The sequence below is a fragment of the Bombus flavifrons genome, chromosome 15, assembly GCF_040668555.2.
Source record: "Bombus flavifrons isolate JBK064 chromosome 15, iyBomFlav1_principal, whole genome shotgun sequence".
Lineage (NCBI taxonomy): Eukaryota > Metazoa > Arthropoda > Insecta > Hymenoptera > Apidae > Bombus > Bombus flavifrons.
Genome location: NC_138456.1, coordinates 5526047 through 5547263, shown reverse-complemented (window position 1 = coordinate 5547263; position 21217 = coordinate 5526047). Strand labels below are relative to the sequence as shown.

At 35.6% G+C, this 21217-nt stretch overlaps 2 protein-coding genes across 5 annotated transcripts in view; one reads left to right on the top strand and one right to left on the bottom strand.

Moving 5' to 3' along the window:
* The first annotated feature begins 4399 nt into the window (after positions 1-4399).
* Positions 4400-18554, top strand: LOC138187808 (fatty acyl-CoA hydrolase precursor, medium chain). Its single transcript, XM_069128969.1, has 4 exons — positions 4400-4582; positions 8477-8747; positions 15537-15646; positions 16819-18554. The coding sequence occupies exons 1-4, from the start codon at positions 4415-4417 to the stop codon at positions 18133-18135; spliced, it is 1866 nt and encodes a 621-aa protein (XP_068985070.1). The 5' UTR covers positions 4400-4414; the 3' UTR covers positions 18136-18554.
* An 835-nt stretch (positions 18555-19389) lies between these two features.
* The window catches only part of Rap1 (RAS oncogene family member Rap1), a 71590-nt gene continuing 69762 nt past the window's right edge, over positions 19390-21217 (bottom strand). For all 4 annotated transcript variants that reach the window (XM_069128965.1, XM_069128966.1, XM_069128967.1 and 1 more), the window contains one exon: positions 19390-19822. In XM_069128965.1, the coding sequence (XP_068985066.1) occupies positions 19733-19822 (90 nt within the window). In that variant the 3' untranslated portion in view covers positions 19390-19732. The remainder of the gene's footprint in view (positions 19823-21217) is intronic.

Below are 21217 nucleotides of genomic sequence, written 5' to 3'. Positions count from 1 at the left end.
TATGGACTAACAGTATATGGACATTCCCCCCACTTACCTTAAATTCTATTCCCCTACTCTCTGTTTTCGTCAAATACGCATGCGCGCGAGGAATAATTATAAAATGTTGACGCGACGCTCGTAATTTAAAAATATTATGAATTTGTGTCCACATATAATTCTATATCTCATGATATTGACTAAATACTTTCTTTATTAATGAATTAGAACATCAATTAACATATTGGGTACTGTTTTTAGGATATAAAAGTTCCATCGTATGTTATGATTAGGCTGCGGATTTTTATGCAAATTTCTATTTTTATGAATACATGTACAGAAGTAAAATTTAAATAGAGATTTGTTTAACCTATTAAAAATTATGCCGAGTGTTCTACTTTGGAGATTTTACATATTTTTGCATATTACATTCGTTCTATGCATTTCTGCACCTTTAAATTTCCCATGAATGCATAAAATTCTGCAGTATAGTATTATCATACCAATGTATGTGAATGGTAACCTTTTTAGTGTTTTCCTTTTAATATGTTGCGTGATTACATGTATATATACATATGCATGCGCGTATTTACTTTTGCACAAGTGCACCTTCGTTACCGATTGTACAGAAATCCTTTTACCATAAGGGATTTTACAAAAACTTCCGCGAGATAACATGTGGCGCAACGATCTCAAGCACCGATTTAAATCACAGCTTTTTAAATAGAACATTTCTTCCCCTTTCTTGCGTAAAATTTGATTTAAAGCTAGAGGAAGATAATTTCCTGTATTTAATTTTTTAAATAAAATAAATTATATATGAAGCGTAAGCTATTTACTTCCAAGTAAAGGAGCCGTTCTATATTCAAATTAGACAATCGTCGAAATTCTCGAATAAAAAATTCGAAATATGTAGTAAACAATTAATCTTGAACTTCCAAAAATACTTCGAAGGATATTGACTTTCAATTTCCACGGGTAGTTTTCGAATACAAACATTATCGATCTTGAATTTTTTAACTCAGGTCACAAATTTTAACCTCCCAAGATCAAAGGTTCGTGTCCTTTATATTCCAAGGTCAACGCACGACAACGTTGAAGTTTCAAAGTCAAAATGAAAACTCCAACTTTACTAAATGCAGCGAAAAGACAAGAAGCTAATTTAAAGTCTTTAACAATGGATTAATACTATGTCTAAACTTAAAATACTTGAATTCCTCCAACATTATCGATATCATAGTATTAAAGATCCAGGTGTAAAAGCTTTTTATGACTCAGAATCGACGCGATAATCGCCCATTAAACTGCAAATTAAAGAAAGAACTTTTTTAATACTCATGAAGATTTTTTAATGGATTTGAAGTTCAAGGTCACGATAGCTGAGGACGTTAGCACGAAGATCGTATTCTAATGAAAGCGTGCTGCCATGCCACAGGGGCGAAAGGCCCTCGATATCGATTTTCAAGGACACTTGTCCAGTATATCCACGAAATTACTATCCATGCATGCATATTGGTCGACATATTTGGCCTAAGTTGACGAAGTAACTTTTTTTTCTGCATATATGTATAATGCGTAACATTTCAAATTTCTGATTTGTTTCTGCATTTTCAGATAACGAGGCATTGAATAATTCAGAAATAACCGCATAATTAGATCGCATTTACATAATGTAGAACAATTGCTTGCGGCACACAGCAAATTTTGAATATTTTCCTAATTAATTTTGTAATTTTTTCTTCCTTTCGTACGCAATGTGCTTCGAAAGAGATTGAAAGACCTGCTTACCTTTTATATGCACCTATATGTGCAACTATTTTATCTACGATATATTCCAGTAAATATCGTAAAAATCAACAGCAAGAGAGTTATTATCATTCTGTTACCAACAACGAATAACATAGGAAATAATGAGAACAATTATTCTATATATAAAAATCACTGAGATTGACGAAATTCAGTAATTAACGAGGTATATGATACTATAATATATGATAATAAAATATTCTACATACACGTAATTTTATTATTAATCTTCCTATATAACCGATTTAAATATTATTTTATCTTAAGGAAATATAGTAATAATCAGCAACAACAACAACAAAACACCACTTATATATTAGTAATGTATAATATTTTCCTTAGACTAACACCTAATTGTACATATTCTTTATGCATGTACTCTCATTATTACCTGCCTATACTGCACAAAATTCCAATTACGTTATTCCACCTTCATTTGAATATCAAACCCAATAATCGCATTACGAGTGAATTATCTGTTGCCGTCAGGATAATACGCTACTAAAATACACATAATACTATATCACAGTTCTAAAGGAACAAAAGGAGACCCTAAGAAAAGTCTGTGGCTGTGGTGCAACAACTGTGCCAATGTCATATTTATGCCAAAATAAGTTAAATCCGGTACTGAGCTTCTAAACAATCGTACACTCCATATAAAAACGCGACAATTTAAAACTCTATCTAGAAACGATTATAATGGCATTTGCATGTGCGAGTGTCAAAATTTTGCATAAGATAACTTTTTTGGAAAAGATACCAAAGTCAAAACATAAAAGAAACAAATAGCGTAAGCTCCGAATCTCCCTCGTACTGTACCAGAAAAGAAATTATGGAGACAGCAAAAACTTCCGTGTCAGAAATTATTTGCACATGAATTTTCGAACGTATCTTCAAGCGAGCTACTATCACAGCTTCGTAAGTACCGACAATGCTACTTCTTGCACCGAGTCACAGACACAGATGCCAGAATACACGATAACACGCGTAACGAGCAAAATCATATAGCAAGGTTTTTCCTCGTTCAACGTAAAACCTTTTCTCGCTCAATATATTATTATTCTCTCGATATAAGAGTCTCAGAGCACGTACGTGAATTTTTATGAAAAATCTAATATCCAAGTTTCAAACGAACGTACTTGTACGAACTACGTAATGCAATACTACGTTCAGCTAACTCTGCACGGAGCCTGCTGCAGTAACAGTCTGAGCGAAAGCTCAATAAAAAAAAATAAAAAAAAAAGAGAGAGAAGGAAAAATTACACGACGTTATAAAAAGTTAACGACAAAATTTTGGGTCACGTACGACGGTTTGTCTGTTCTCCCCGTGGCTTTGACTCGTTTCAAGCCTGAATTCGTCGGCCGAATTGGCCGTCATCAGCCCGTAAACTACAATATCACCTTTCACCTACGTCGGACGCGCATATTGTCTAATGCCCCGCTCGTTATCTCTTCGTTTCTGCGATTTTTGCGGTCACGCTAACCGCCGCCCTTTTCGATCGCTCCTCTAACCGCCGTTTCTTTCCACATTCTCTGTCTCTGTTCGCCCCTTTTTATCGCCGGTGAATCCTCGTTCTGTAAATAACGTTCGATCGCAACCGGTTGAGGTTTCACTTAAGAAGATTGAAGGATATTGGAAATGTCCGTTTGTACGTGCGATAAAACGGATTGAAATCAAATGAACGATATCGAACGATAAACGATCAATACGAAAGGAGCGATAAGAAATTACGCGATATGAATCGAAGTTTTGCGAGAGCTATAACGAGTATACCGCGGATTTTTATGCAAATGTATGCCTCGGTGGACGCGACTGAAGAAATAAAATTTAGACAGAGGTTCATTAACAATTATTACGAGCAGCCTGCTTCGAATATTTTATTTATTTTCGCGTATCATTTTCGTGGCTTCGAATTTTCCATGAATTTGACAAAATCCCCGGTCCCATCGTAGAAGATCTTCTCCACGATGCTAAGGACAAACCAACAGAAGCAGGTTCCCTTTTCCTTCTCGATTTCCTCCGAACACAAACCTCCAGAAATTGGACGAAAATAGAAATAGAAAAATATAGACGACGGAGAATGAGAGCGGTGGTAGTCAGTTTACTGCTGTTGCTCGTCAAATGTCTGCGTTTATCGTTACACAGACTTTATTACATTTTGCCCCCAATCCTGAAAACCTGTCGCTACATAGAATAATAAACCTCGTAAATCGTTCAATTATACAATGAAAGCTAAGCGATATTTCGTAGAATTAAAACACCAATTCTATCTGGAAATTTTGACACCGTTACGTGGTCGTCGCATGTCCGTCACATAGAGATAAGACATCCAGCAACAGACAACAGAAGCGAGAAATAGAGAAAAATTCCTATAAGCAAAATCGAAGAGACGTTGTCCTTCAACGACTCGAACGTGAAACACCAAACACGTTGACCATAAAGGTCGCACACCATGGCTACCAGGAGACTTTGAACGACGCAAGAAAGCCGCAGGTGAAAGCGCGCAGGTCTCGAAACAGCCTTAGGAGGAGAAACTGGTCGAGGGTGGCCGATTGAAGTCACGCGAGGGTTGAACCGAGACCCCAGAGCCGAGCCACTGATTCTTTCCGTGGCAAATCAGTCTGCAGAATGAAGTGTTCCGCGTGGTTGCTTTTCGCGTTGTTGCCGCGACTCTTCGCCGTCTTACCGGTCGCCAATTCCCAAATCGTGGGCCAGAGGATCCCGGTTAGACAGGGTCAAGGTCGAGAGCAGCCAATCGTCAGGATCTCAGGTCAAGGATCGGTGGCTGGCAAGGAGGTGCGATACGATTTTATCGTCATTTAGACATAGTAGCGATGGTCGAAAGAAAGTTTAAAGTTGATACTTGTTTCTTAAGTTCTTTGTATATTTCTGGCATGGAAAATAAAAAAATCCGCACCAGACGTTTTTCGCGTATACCAAACACTCGTCTGTTCCCAGGCACAGGATCATGTTGCGCGTTTGAAATTTTCTTGTCAATCGTAATTCAACCTTTGCAAAATTACAGCGTTTCAGCCTCGTTTTATCGCTCATTCAACTTTCTTCTGACCATCTATGTACGCCCATACAGATAATTTAACGTACTCGCTAACAGCGTTAGCGTACACCGGCTCTTCAAGGTATTGGGTTGGTAACTAAGTGATTGCGGCTTTTGTCAATACCACCTAATGACAAAGCTCGCAATCACTTAGTTGCCAACCCAATAATTCGAACGTTAACCATGGAAAATTTCGACGAGAGTTACGACATTTTAAGGGGCGATTTTAAAGCGTATTACGCGCGTTACCGGGACATTTTTGAAATTGGAAATTTCGGAAGCATCGGATCGAAAGCGTTTCTTAAAATGTCTCTTACTCAAACAAGTTACAGCAAGTTATTTATTGGAAAGATACGTTTAATGAAACATTGGTACGAGATAATACCTCGTCTTAAGCACGCAATTAGAGGCACGAGTGGGCTCGCTAAATATCACGGCTATTAGTATAGCGAATAATTGACCGTTCAGATCCTTTGGCGACCTTTGCGAGGTGTATGTTTGCAATGAACGTCTCGTGACTTCTAGATACGTTTTCAGATCCGTCTCAAGTTTCACTGATATAATCACAATAGTCGTCGCTCGTAGCTATAGATATATATATACTATTATATATACAAAATATAGCTATATATATACAAAATGCTTCGTATAACATATACCTAAGAAGTTTCTAGGAATATTCGAATATTTTCGTGAGCCATTGTACGTCTCAGGATTTTTGATCCAAGAAAATGGAGAAGGTAGAGACAGGTAGGTGAGTAGATCAATTTTGTAAAATGGTAACAAAAGTGTGTCTAGAATGTGTCGTTTATCCAATAGAATAAACAAGACAAATATATATAATATATAATAGAGAAATATGTTTGATGGAATTTTATTATTACAATTTATTATTACAACATATTTGATACATTATAAATGTATCAAATTGTTGGGACAAGTTGTACGCTTTAAAAATACCTTGGGCTATTTTCTTCAAAATCTTCTCGGTATCAACGTATAAAGTGGTAGCTTTAAATTAATTGTAAGAGAAAATTCAACATTTTTATCGTCGTTTCTTAACTTAGTTCTACACATAGACACACAATTTAGACGAAAAATATATATATAATGCGAATGAATCGAGTCGACGTGTTTCGCAGGTTGCTAGGCAATCAAACGGAAAGTTTTATTGTGAGGCGGTTTTCGGGCATTCGCTCTTTGCGATGCGGAAGTTTAACCTGTTAGATCGCATAGAGGCGATTTGTCGCCCCTTTGGCCCTTTCACATTCGAATTTCTCAACTCGTCGTTCGAACAAAATAATTCTTTTATTTACAGATCTCCTATCCTTTTGCTCGTAAGTTACGTCATTGCTAGTATTTTCAAGCACTGAAAATGTCCTGATTGAAATTCATTTGTCTTTGCTGTTATTAATTTTAATGCTATTCTGATTTCTCATCTTCCTTTCACTTTCTCTTTCATTTTATAATTTTATAAAACAGTGACACGGAATTGTACATATAGATAAGTGTAGAATACATGTAAAATTATACACATAGAATTGAAGAAAACGTAGAATTGATACAAGAAGATAAGCAATCCTGGAATCCTAGAAAAATTAGGCCTAAAAAATAGTAAATTTAACTTTCTTTTTCACCTACGAGTATTTGGCAAATGATCAAGATTTTTAGAGGCAACTTTAAGCGAGATCTTCACTCTGTGTTCGTACTTCTTTTGTTACATAAAATTACAGAATGGCAGAGTGGTACAACGTTATCTGACTACACGTTCGGATGATCCTCGTTTGCTTGTCCTCGTATTATCGTTACATTTTTCTCTAGTAATATCGTTCTTTTGCATAAGCAGGAAGAAATACAGTGGCAGAAACGAATATATCACTGTCCCGTATGTAAACGTTGAACCTAACCTCAAAGCTGCCTCTGAATAAATATTTGACATTTTAAACGTGTGACGAACAATAACATGCAAGCACTGTAACTTTCAATTGTTACAGTTAAGTATATGCAGATAATATGCACGATGAATGTATAAACTGGGCCAACATTTATGAATTTTAATACTATACCGCTAGCATTTTTTCTCTTTTTTTCTCTCTCCTTTTTCTCTTCGTTCTCGCGAAATTCTTGCAACCACGGAATTTTAACAAAAAGTTCAAGGAACTTACCGCACGTACCTGGCTCTCATGCATAATCATGTTTTTTCATGTTCTTCTTGGAAACTGGTAGTTGTTTCCGGTTATCGGATATTCCAATTAGTGTCGCACATTTTTCTTTGTTGTTAATCTAAAAGCGAAATTTACCATCAAATTTACAATTATTATTAGATTTATAGAAATTTATAGATTAGAATTATAAAATTTATTATTAGACCGCGGATATTTACGCGAGTTTACATTTTTATGAATTTTGATTGAAAAACGTGGAAAATTGTTTTATCCATCGAGTATCGTAAGAAGTATCGCGTTTCGAATATCTTTCATTTATCTTTGATTATCTCCGACATTCTGGCAACACTCAATTTCAATTTCTAAACTCGCCATTTATTAATTTGAAACGTAAAACAATTTCTATATGCGAAAGAAAGTATTTTGCGTAGAAAAAGTTATAACAGAAGAAGCTATGGCATAGTAAGTGGAATTACGTTGGTATTTTTACAAGCGAAACATCGAGATTAAAGCGAGGAAAGGATTCTCTTTAAAAAGTTCCGTTCCCTGCCATTTTTCTTCACGCGATAAAATGTGGCAGCGTAGTTAGATGAAAATCACGAGAAGTTAGGTGAACTATGAGTAATGTAACTTTAATTGTCCATGAAAAAAAAAAAAAAATTTACCATCATTACGTTGTACTGGAACCTAATGCTAAGTTCATGAGTTTCGAAACTTTAATTCGGGCCCAGCCAATTTTTGATTATTATGCCTACCTGTACGTGGAAGAGTAATTTGTCACACGTAAATTCGTGTTTCATCGAGAAATGACGCCGTCGATTGGACGTTTTCCTCAGAAATCGTAATGCCAGTGACTAACGCGAAATTCCGTCCACATTTACGATAAAATTATTTGACATTGAGAGCGTAATATCTGGAATATTCCTTTTGTCAGAAAATATCGATCGAAGCCAGGATTCTACGTAGCGGTACATTTTAATTTGTCCAGTTTCCAATTCTCGTATCTTTCTATTCTTTTTTCTTTTTTTATTTTTTCAATTTCTACGTCGCGCTTAAATTTTGTATTAAATTTTGTAATATGCGTAACAAGATGAAATTTAAGGCAGTAGCATTAAACACTATGATACCATAATTTTTCTAATTTCCCTGATGTCTACATTTTTCCGATCCTTCCACCTTTCTTTTAATCTTCTTTTAATCTTCTTTTAATCTTCATCAACAAATTTCGCCATTCCAGCTCCAGCAACTAGACATAGTAGTATCTTAAGTTTTCAATTTTCATAATTTCGTTTTTATTTCCCTGGTCTCCGTGCTCTTTCTAGCTTTGTAAATTTACTTTGCAAATTTTCCAATATTTAACCTGCAAACATAAAGTAGCAATGAGCCAGATAATTCTTAAGACTTTTCGAGTACCCATTTTTATCTGTGAGCAAACAATTATAGGACGATCGTCTTTCTTCTACTTTACAGGTCACTGTAAATTCGATAAAGGTGATAGAATATCTGGGAATTCCTTATGCCCAGCCACCGTTGGGAAAATTACGTTTTGCTGCGCCTGTTACCGACCCTCTACCATCGTGGAGCGGCGTGCGAAACGCAACAAAATTTGCGCCGTCCTGTCAACAAATGACCGACAAGCCGAAACTTCACGAACAACACTACAAAAGATTGCTACCGGTTGAGCAACCCGATCCTGGAGTTAGCGAGGATTGTTTGTACTTGAACATCTTTTCCCCAGACGGTAAGTAAAATTATGATCGGATCGGTAATGCGAGGATTTGCTTTTCATTTATCCGTTTTTTTTTTAATCTTCTCGAGGATAGAAAAATGAATACGAGACGAATAGCTAGAAAATGAAACGAAACGTGGGAGACAGATTTGTCTGCAGTTCGCAATTAATTCCTTTAAAGGTAGAGAAAAGTTAATACGAGAGAGGACAGATATATAAAAACATATGAAACATGGAAGACACGTTTTCTGCACTTCGTAATTACATTTTTTAATGATAGGAAAATTAACAAAAAGGCAGCATAAAAATGAATTAAAACGTGTGAAGACAATTTTAAAGATGTTAGAGAGAAAGATATAAAAATAAATTGAATGTAAATTTGGAAGGTATCTTTTTCCTGCTTTCCAGTTCCTTTTTTTTCCAAGGACATGGAAAGTTAAAATTAGAAAGCGAGACAAAAACAAATTAAAATGGGAAAACGTCTAAATTTAGAAACACTCGTACGAGACTCTCTCAAGATCTATCGAGAGTTTTAAGCTCTAAATTTTTTGTCATACATACGCGTCCGCTCAAAACTTTGCAGCGTGTCAGGATTTCGAAAGTAGCAACGACTCGATAAATGAATATTTTATTCATCATATCGAAACTGTAACGAATTATATCCAGCAATGACATTTTTAATTATGATATTTCTGCTTCTCTCGAGAAAAAAGCAAAAACTGTTCAAAAGCGACGCAGATTCGAAATATCTGAGATCCCGTTACTAAACACAAATAGCGTAATCGTAATTCCAGTTGCAACTGATAACAGTGCACTCGATGAAACTTTCGATACTCGACACGTGAATCGTTTCCTCTCGTATGAACAAAAGGTGAACTTTTTTGCTAACACGCGAATGACGATGATCGGTGGCTCGTTTCTTCGTCGTTTGACGACATATCGTGTAACGAAGTGGTGTGACTCGATGGTTATCTCGTCATGAAAAAAAACCCCACGATTAGAACGTCGTCGTGTATCGACGAGGCTTAACTTCTTTTTCCTCGTTTTGTTTCTTCTTTAAGCAACGCGTGAACGATTAATAACGCTGTATGCACGCCGATAGTTTCGTTTAAAGAGCCGTTCTACAGTTTCAGTTGTACAGTAAGGAAATTAGACTCGTGTAAACTACCTACTCGTTCGAGCTTATGTGCTCTGAAGTTGGATACTAATTGGCAAATAGCTCTCTGCGATGTTTTTCAAAATGCTTCAATTGCTGAGTTGCACTTTGACGACTTAATTTTCCTCCACCGTGTATACTATAGTGTATAGACTCTCTGAGTAAAGAGTAATTTCTCTATTAGTAAGTCGAAGCTGAAGAAATTTTTGTTCACAAATTACGAAAACCGTCGAACGTTATTTGGAGACTAAAAAATCTAATATTTAATTTCTATTTAATTTACAAAAAGTTAAAAAAATCAGTTTACGATTAGCAGGAAGATTTTCCAAGTTATAAAGTGCAAAAGTTTTTAATTAAAGAAAGCAGAGCGAAGATATCGAAAACTTCGTGTGGAACCTTTATAAATGTTTTACAGTTCATGTATGGCCTGCTGAAAATCAGCTTGTCAATATTCAAGGTCACCATTACCCCCATTCCTAACTCTATCTATTCACCAATATAGGTCTACTACTCGTTCAGAAAATATATACGTATCTACTCATAATTCACAATATATTGATCGAATAATTGCTGCAATTTTTGCTTATATATTTTATGTAAAACAGCCTATATATTTTTACGTAGAACACAGGCTCTGACTTATCGAGCAATTTCTCGATTGACAATAAATGCGGGCAGCTGCGTGTCAATGGTACGTAAATTTGGTAGTTTCAGGATGTCGGTTAAGGACTAGGATAATAGCGGCATTACGAGCATCATTTTCAGCTAATTTCGGATGTCTCGTGCATCATAGCGCTCGTAAATCGCGAAAGGAAGAAAAGATTTTCCAAGGTTTATCCCGTAACCTAACCTCTCCTTTTAGCGTCGATCAAAAGACGCTATACCAATACGCATAGGAAGAGATTTTTCCTTTAAACTAGTATTAGTAGTAGCATTGTAAAAATTGTCAGTCATCTTTGCCACGTAAGATAGAAAATTAATCAATTATAAATAAAAATTGGAAATAAGTCAATTATTGTGATAATCTCTGTCCGGACGATCGAAGGTTAAATTACTCTCATCGTTAAAAAGATTACCAGACCTAAGCCCAATGTAACCCTGAAAAGAAGCACACCGAACTAACCTTGAACCTAATCAAAATCTAATCTAACCCTTTTGATAAATTTCGAACGTTAAGCGGACTAAAGTGAAAGGAAATGAAATTTTTAAAATTTTTTTCTTGTTCCGTAAAAAGAGGTTAGAGTCCAGAATACTGAAAATTGAGAAAAGTCGCTAAACCGCGTAATTGGCAGACTTCTCCGTTTAACCAGTTGGAAAACTTGTGTAATTTCTTTTCCAAGACTTAAGATTTCAACAAGTATAGAGGATTAAGCGCGATACAGATGGAGGTTATGTTTCTGATTTCAATGATACCTACTTGGTATAGATTACAGTCTAGATGACAAATTGCACACTTCTTGCGCAACGATTATCGAGATTAGCCTAATACACTGGTAGAACAAGCGGCTATTAGGATGGAAAACGTGAACGCTATAATTTTAGTTGAGGAAAACCCTTGATAAACCTCTAGTCATGAGATTGATTACCATGTCGCCAATTTTATAAATGTTCGATATAGGTCGAGGACGTTGCCTGTGGCTTCTTTCTAGCTTATATAGTTGCGGCATGAAATTTTCATGAAGCATTAAAAAAAAAAAAAAAAAAAAAAAATAAAAAATGAAAATAGTCACAATATCGAAAAGATAAGGACAAGATTATATAACGTAGTAGAGGAAACAAGGATTCGGAGATTGGTATGCAAGATAGTTAATGGAAGAGAAACACGTATGTGAAACGATAAATGAAACCGATCAATCATACAGGACAGGTTTATGATAGCAATTATTGCCAATTTGCAAAATATTTCATTCTTTCTATGGACGAGATGGAGAGGTTAGAAACGTATTAAATCCTGTCTAGATCTCTAGGACTGATTACTTTGAAAATTCTGAGATGGGCAAAGATAATGTTAGAAAACAATTTCAGGTTTATAGCAGTGTGAATTATTGTGAAAAACGTGGAAAATTCATGGCTCCGTGAAAACGTAAATTCAGATTAATAGAATGAAATTCACAACCGTTTTCTTGCAACAGAAGAAATTGCCATCTATCTGAAGATCTGTCTTAGAGACAGTTCCGGGTTACATGATATTATACAGGACGAGTCGAACAATCTCAATGAATATTTGCTTATTAAGTTCTGAAATTTCCTAAAATATTTCGTTCTCCTGGGAGCTTTTATAAAATACTAAAATCTACAATCGCGTAGTATGTAATCGATCTAAAAAATTAACTTGTGGATTCAGAGGTGATTATAGTATTCAATATGGCGATCGTCTCAAGAAAACATTATGGAACCACGTGATTATAACCTAAAACGATTGCATCTCCTAACCAAAAATAAATTGGGACTACATGGACAAAAATGGTTTTAAGCAACAGGATGATACAACTCTTCATCCTTAATTTCAAGAAATGGAATCGAATAAAATATTTATGTCTTTTCAGGTATATTTCTTTTCAAATATTTTATACACAAGAGGTAATAATATTATATTTAGATTTTCATGCATTTATAAGAAATCTAAAAATGCGCAAAATACACATAGTATGCAGAAATATAGAAAATATCCAAAGTAGGACGAAATAGATCTCATTTTTAGATTCCATTTGTTTTATTAGGTTTATAAACGCATCAATTTGCATAAAAACCCGCGAAGAAAAAATCTCTATTGAAATATAACATCCACTTCGACTATCATATAGACCGGAAATAGCAGGGATATCGTAAAAGTTTCGAATCACCTTGTAGAAAGTTTAAAAAGAAATGAACGCGTGCAAGGTACGCGTGTCACGGTGGTCGACTCGAATAGGGAAAAAATAGGATAGGGGACAGCCGGCGAATCGGGAAATCGTGTCGATCCCGCAAAGTCAACCCCGGTCGATATAGAAACAGCAAGGAGCAAGAGTAACAGTAACTGGTGCACGTCGCGGCACGCGATCTTTTAGGGTTAGTCGAGATGTTAAGATACTGCTGAGGCCGGTCACGAAACCACCTCCGTCCTGGCTACCCCTTGCCCCACCACCATCCCCAAATCTCCCCAATTGTCATTCTTTGCTTGATTTTTATTAAGATTTTTAAGCATTTTGTTGAAGAAAGTTTGTCTCAAGTATCTTAGGAAAGTAAAGCTTTTTATACATTAAAGAACTGTAGCCAACTTTTGAAGTATAACCTTGGTTAAATTGTATTTATTAGTTCCTCTCTACTGAGACCTTTTAACGAACTTTTTAGATGAAACATTATATTAAGGGTAGGTTTGGTTTTATGTATGATTAGATAGCACTTGAAGGTCCCTAGTATGTTTAAGTACTTGATTAAACTTCATAGATAAAAAGGTTTGTAATAAGTATCTATGATATAACTTGTCTTTATTTTTAAACCTGACTTATATAATGAACTTATTGAATCTCCTAGGTTCTCCTTAAGCTTAAAGACAACTATATAGTTGTAATTCAATAAACTGAACATTTTAATTTCTTAAATTGCATTTTTTATTCAATAAAGACAATTCATAGTTCAATACCTCTAGTTTGATCATATATTTTATTTCTTCTTTCACCCCATTTGTCACCCTTTATGCTTAACCTTTTAACAAATTTGATGTACTTATAAAAATATTTTTAATATCATATCTTCAAACCTTGCTACATTTTTTATTACTTCACATAATCTCTGACATTTAGTACATCAAAGTTTAATGAACAAATTTGCTTAAATCAACTAATACATTTTTAATCAAATCCAAACTTAATGTATGTAAATGTTTTACAATACAGTCTCTTCAAATCTTACTATTCCTCTTACTAGTGCACCTAACCTCTAGTAAACGAACTAGTTTCAGATGTAGATTCATAAAATATCCCAAATTTAATGAAAGTACACAGGTGTTTTTAGTATCTTCAAACTTTATTATACTCACCTCATCTCTAACATTTCATGCGTGAAACTAAACTGGTTCCAGATGCAGCTTTACGAAGCATCCCTCTTATCCTGACCTGTTTCAAACGCGTCAAAAACCAGAAATCAATTCTTTTATTCGAACTAATCAACCACATACGAACTTGGAAAAGATTCGTGCCGTGTGCAATCACGATAGTTGTTTAATGAATCGTTGTGGCAGTTCCGTATCCCCGTGAATGGTTATTTTTGGATGGTTCAGACGCCATGACAGAAGGTACCGATAACGAAGACCAGGCCGAACTTCCGGTTACCGAACCTATATGCTTCTATCGTCTGCTTACGCTTATCGCGCCATCTAAAGCATCCTGCCGAGCAATGGCCTGAATTTTCCTCGACCTTGGCACGCTTCAAAAACCGGCCACACGCTACACGTTACATAGCCCCTTGAAAGAAATCACCGAAATTAATTATTCAAACGGCAACACCGACCAGATGGTCTTCGTGCTTTTGATCCAACCTTTTCATGGAAGTTTTTGTAACTTTTCCGCTGAATAACATTTAAATGGACTTCGTAGTTATTCGTGAATTGTGGCTATTTTCCCTGAATATTTGGAAGTTATCGATATATAGACAGATAATTCTTTGATATGGAATATATTGATATAGGAAATCTATTATAATTTATTTTTATAGTTATTATAGTTAATCTTTTTATATACCTTATTAATTTAAGCAACTTAATATAATTTAATTTTATAATTATTGAATGCATTATGGATATTGGTTTCAAATAATACAGGAACTCTTCTGGAATTTCTGGATCGTTCGTTTAGAGTCTAAGGTATATTGATTTAGGAAATTTATCATAATTCTCAATTAGAAGAACAAAATTATCTATAAGATATAAATTTGTTCAATGATTTGTTCTTTAAGCATTATGTAGGGTATATCAATATTCATCAAATCTTTATTAATTAATTCAGTAAGGAGACTTTTAATATGTTCAATCATACCCCTAACATTATTACCGTATACATATGTATTTTACGTAAATTTATTGTTCAATTTATTGTCTAATCATTGAATTCCTTGCATCTCCAAACATTTATACTTTTACTAAGATTTTTTAAGTTTTGAATTTACAATGATGGTGATGATGACGATAATAGTAATAATAATATCAAAGTGTTTTTCATTTTTGGGAATTTGGTTATTCCGAGGCGTTCAGTACTCATCAATGGCGAAGAATGATGGTATGCAAATTTTGTCGCGATCGATTCACCGGTTTGACCGGATGCATACTTGCGAGAACGCACGTGTTCTTTGCGATCTTTGGAATTTACGAATGCAGCCCCAGTAACTTCTCGAATTCCAGCCAAAAAATAACGTTAATCAAATTTTTAACATTTGTTGCTTCCTCTACTACCTATTTTAATTCTGCCTTAAAAAATAGCAAACAATAAAAATAACTATGGTCTATGATAAAAAAAATAATTGAATGGGAAACGTATTAAGTTCTTTTAATTTGAAATTATACAGAAGTTTCAAAATACGAATCATTATCGTTGATCATTATCATTTAAATAATTAAATCATATCACGGTGTAAATATGCTATACTATGTATATGGAATTAAATTTTCGTAGGGAACAAACCAAGCGATGGATGGCCAGTGATGGTGTGGTTTCATGGTGGTGATTTTAACACTGGCACCCCAGCCATATGGAATGCCTCAATTTTCGTCAGCAGACAGAAAGTGAGTTACTCAACAAATATATTAGATTCTAAAAATTCCAAAATTACAATATTTCATCCACTACATAACCTGGATTTCAAAAATGACCATATAAACATATGTAACAATTATTATGAAATTACATGTACAGGGTGTTTCAATTATCTAACAATAAAGGATAGAAAACTAAGTTGTGAATGGGACGAAAATTTAAATGTGTGTGTTCTTTTTTACAATTTTTTTCAGATATTATTTTTTAACAAGCCTAGGTTTTATTATCTTTACATTGGAAGGACGTTTTGTGATTGGCAAGCGATGCTCTGACCTTATATCCTGTACATATTGTAGAAAAGAATCGCAGATTGCGAATTAATCCGAGTGAATGTTAAAAGTCGACAGAAAATCGAAGGAAATTAGGGTGTTTCTTCGTGCGCTTTAGATATACAAAGGTAAATTCGACCTTTAAATCGCACCGGCCAACGGGTTCATCCATGATGCATATGTTAGGTTACGCTGTAAATGCTAATCCAGAAACAACGGCCACAGAAAATGTTATTTTAACGCGGGAATTCGTTATCGAGGGAACACGTTTAACGACTCTTAAAAATTGTTATAGAAACGTACAACGATGTATTATACAGTAATACAAGGGACCTCGTGTGATCTAACTATATCGTTAAGAACTTCTAACCACTACTAATTCATTTATAGTCTTACAAAGCAATGTAAAAACGACGTTATAATAGAAAATCTTATATAGACAATATTAATAGTCTACCTTATAAACATTTCCCTATCTAACATACTGTTCAAAGCAGAATGAATCGTATAGGTTAATTCGTAACGTAACGTCCACACATTCCTAACCTCTCTCTCTCTTTCTCTCACTCTCACTCTCTCTCTCTTTCGAAGCTCCTTTTCTTTTCTTCAAAAATCTGATCTACAGAAAGTTGAACAAAAAAAAAAAAAAAAAAAAAAAAAAAACACGGGGAAAACTGGTTCAGAAAATACAGACTGCAATTTCTCGCAGTTAAACGATCCTAACCCCTCTAAGAAGGAACATGTAACTTCGAAAACTCTTAGCCTATCCGTTTAACAATATTGCCTCTCGCTCTCAATTTCTCAAAGAAAAAACTCTTTAGAATCTCTAATTCTAACACGCTAACTGATTTAATCGATCATCTTCTCCTCAGATTATGGTGGTCACTGTGGCGTATCGTCTCAATATCCTGGGCTTCTTCACGACCATGGATTCGGAGGCTCCAGGGAATTACGGGATGTTCGACCAGATAGCGTCTCTGGATTGGATCCAGAAGAAGATCCAGCATTTCGGAGGTTCTCCATACAACGTGGTGATCTACGGCCACAGCTCCGGTGCTATAAGTGTGGGCTTACACCTGGTGAGTCCTCTGAGCAGAGGTAAATTCTCCAAAGCCATTGCCATGAGCGGAGACGCGGTGAGCTCGGTTGGCTCGCCTCAAAATGAATTACCAGTGGTCGACATCGTTACCGATACGTTTGGTTGTTATCGACGACCAACGTCAGCGCTGATGGAGTGTCTTCGTCGAGTAAACGTGACCGCCTTGGTGGATCTAACTTCCTCTATCGAGACCTGGGGTCCCATCGTTGACTACGAGACAAACAACTCCACGGAACCATTTTTACCTATGCATCCAAAAGACATATTAGACAGTGGCACTTTGAACTCAGTTCCTTTAATCGTCGGTTACACCAATAATGAACAGGCGTTGGCCTATATAGAGTCCCTAGACAAGGGGGACTTGGATGGAAAGCTTTCTTATAGAAATTTCGAGATGATGATCACTGACGAGTTTGTATCATTGGTCCAGGAAGATAACAGTACCTGCGAACTGAAACCAGAAATGGTCGCCGAGGCGGTGCTGTTCTTTTACAAGCCTCACCCGCCGAGCAAGGATCAAGGTAACCTTCGGGACAGGTACTTGGATCTGCAAACGGAGAAGAAATACGCAGCTGGGCTCACTCTGTTGGCTGGTAAGGTGTCCAAGGAAAAGCTGGCGTATGTTTACAGGTTTGACTACAGGTCCAAGACTCAGTCTGTCATCAAGGATGTGCCTGAATGGGCCGGGGTTCCTCACATGTTTGAGCTTCCATTTTTCTGGGGACTTCCCCAAATGACTAACAGCCCTGTTCAATGGAATTTCGCCGACAAGAAAATGGCCGAGGTAGTAATGGGGATGCTGGGTAATTTCGCCAAGAATGGCAATCCAGGAATTGTTAAATGGGAATCGTACACCGAAGAAGATCCTGGAATCTTAATCATCGATAGGAACCTCGATATGAGCGATTCCAATGTTATTGATTACAAAGCACTGGCTTTCTGGAACGAATATTATCCGATGATTCTTAAAGAGACGATGAATAATTGTTGCAACATGACCAGTCACTCCACCGCATGGAGAAAAGCTTCTTATGGGGTTGTTCTAAGTGGATTCGCTGTTGTCACGATGTTCTGGTGCTTGGAATTGTAGTCGATGAATTATTTAGGTTTCCTTTGCATGCGTACGATGGAGCCTCTTCTATACAAACGTTGATGAGTTTAGGGCGTCCTGGTTTGTGTTATCTTCTTGATAGATGAATCGTGTAATATAGTCTGTTCTTCGTTCAATTAATTCCATTTTGCGCTCGATCGGCCGCATTATGGCTTGTGTTTTCATGACGCACGCGATGGCTGCATAAAAACAGACCTAAATGCGAAACGCCGATGCATCACGAGCATCGTTTAGCATTTTACGTAAAAGTGTAATAAATTTAGTTTGGTCGTAAGGACAACGAAAACGCTTAGGACATTAAAGAAAGGTTGAGAAGGTAAAGTGGTGTATGTTCGCAGAAAGTTGTCCAGTCTAACGATTTGTACGCTTCGAACAATATTTATTACGAAACAAAATCAAATTTTAAACGGATTAAATATATATATATATATATGAAACTTACACGGTCGTATCAAAAAAAGAAGGGAAAAAACAGATCAGGTGTCTAGGTTGTAGCAATGAGGAGGAGAACCAGAGAGCCTGGGCTTATTTTCTTTGTTTTCGTTTTTTATCTTTTTCTTAACATTCACTGAGAGATTTTTTATTATTTGCTTTAATACGGAGAGATATAGAAAAAACATATATTGTTCGAGAAACAAACGGTTGATATAACTTATGAATATTTTGATGCTTCGATAATAATTAATAATAATAATAATAGTAATAATAATCATTCGTGTGTGTGTCTCTGTCTGTCTGTGTTCTTTTTCTCTTTATTGTGTGTATGTGTACTGTCTATGTATAATTATTATATTATATATATATATATATAAGAGAAGTGCGCGGCGAGCGATGCATGAGGGGCCAATGGCCTGCGCTCGCGCACATCCAAGCATTTTTCTTTTTTTTTTCATCCTTTTCTCCTAAATATATATATATATACATATATATATATATTTATATACTATCATTAATTAATCATATTTCTTTTATTCATCCCCACTTGTGTTCTTCTGTCTTCTCTCTTCCTTTCTTTTTCTTCTTGTTTATTCATTAATGCAAAACTCCTACTATAATGATAACCGACGTCACGGGGTCTCGTTAACACTAAAAAACTCTTTGTGCGCCTCTTTGTTTGCGCGTGCACACGAACCACCCCGGGACCAACGTATGTACAACATTATTAGTTTCTTTTTTTGTTATTTTTTACTCCCTGCTTATATTTCCCCGCTATCTCAGTTTTATTCTCTTCAACTTCTTTCTCTACGCTCTTCATCTTCCACACTTTCTTTCCTGCCCCTGTCTCTCATTGTCAACTCCTCCATTTATTTTTTTCTTCCTCTTCTTCTTGGTGTTCTACGTCTCCTTCTTGTGTGTTCCCCGTTTCTTGTCCCTTTTTTCTTCTATTTATTGTGATTCCATCAGCCCACTCCTTGTCAACTAGCTTTAGTTTTATTCAGTGATCGCCTGAACCCCTGTATCATCCGATGGTTGTGTCCGGATTTGTTGCTGGTTGTTGCTGGTTGATTTTTTGTCCCTTCAGTTTTTCTGTGAATTTGTTTCATGCAGGAGAGTATGGGCTTCTGCTAGATTTACCTTACAGAAGTAGGCACAGCGATTTCTTTTTTTGCTTCATCTTCTTCTCTGGTGACTTTTTGTTGATTTGTCGCACCAAGTCATAGAAGATCTGCAACAAAAATAGGATTCAGTTAGTCGATGAGTCTCATTGTGAGAGATTTTGAGTCACCACAGGAATGGAATTTCAAAATTTCCAACAATAACATTCAACAGTAAAATTCTAAAATTAAGAATAATTCAATGCTACAAGTTAAGATTGAAATCTGTTTGCTTGTTCTGCTAAAAGGAGAAAAGCTCTAAAAGCTGATAAAACTCTAGAAGTGAGAATAACCGAGTATTACAAATTGAAATTGAAATATTTCTATTTAATTTATTGTAGGGAAGGAGGCAATTTGAAGGCAGAAAAGAAAATCCTTACAACAACTCGATAAAGTTAGGTTTCATAAGTCTCAAAGGGAAAGAATAGAAACTGGCATGTGGACATGTATGAATGAGATTTCTCCAAAGCAATTATTTCACAGAAAGTATTTGTATTACTGCTTTACAGTTCGCAAAGTTGCTATCTACTAATGAGATAGAACTTATCTCCACTTTAGCTGTGATAGTACAAACAATTAGCTGTTTCGACGAAAAAAGAACTTTATTCCTATTGAGCCAAAATTAGTAAGCCTAATATTGCTGGCAGAAGTGTAAAATGAAAATACTTCAGGCGTGTTTACGTGTGGAAGTTTGGCGAAAAATGGAATTCTCTATCCAAGTTGATACAGATAGATGTAAATAAAAATTTATTTAAACTAATCTATAAAAATTTAATTAATCCCTTGTCTACGCTCTTTCGCATCTTCAGTTTCATTTTCTCCTTATCATCTGATCACGCTTTTACGCTTTTAGATAATAAATAGAACCATACACACAACACGCATAATACAGTCTGTATTCAGAAAAGAATTAAAAGGGCCGTACCTTCAATTATACAAGTGAATTGCAGTTCCCGACCAACAAATAACGAAAGTAATCAAACACGGCAAAAGAGATGAATTCTCAGGGGAGGAGAAGTTATTCAGAAGTGAACTGAAGTACAGTTCACCGTAAAATCTTTAGAAATCTGTCTCAACAGTGTTTTCAAGGGGAGACGAATGGAGAGACATATCCGTCGAGAAAAATAATCATTGTTATCGCTAAATATCTGCGTTTCACATTGTAAAATAATTTTCAAACAAGTGCACAGGATGCAGTAGAATAAAATTTCAGTAAAACACTTTTAAGAGTTTTCACATAGAGAGAAAGTGTGATTTCTTAAAGATGAAATTAGATCATATTTCTTAAAGATGAAACTACAATTGAGGATCCAATATCGCGTTAACGCAAGTTTGCAATTTTCTTCCTATAGTTTATATTAATAAATTCCATCTGTTTGGCGTTGTGGCTGTGAAAGGATATTCCAAGGGGATTTCTTTAATATCCGTTTTATCGCTATTTCTTCTTTCATTTATTCTTTTCAAGT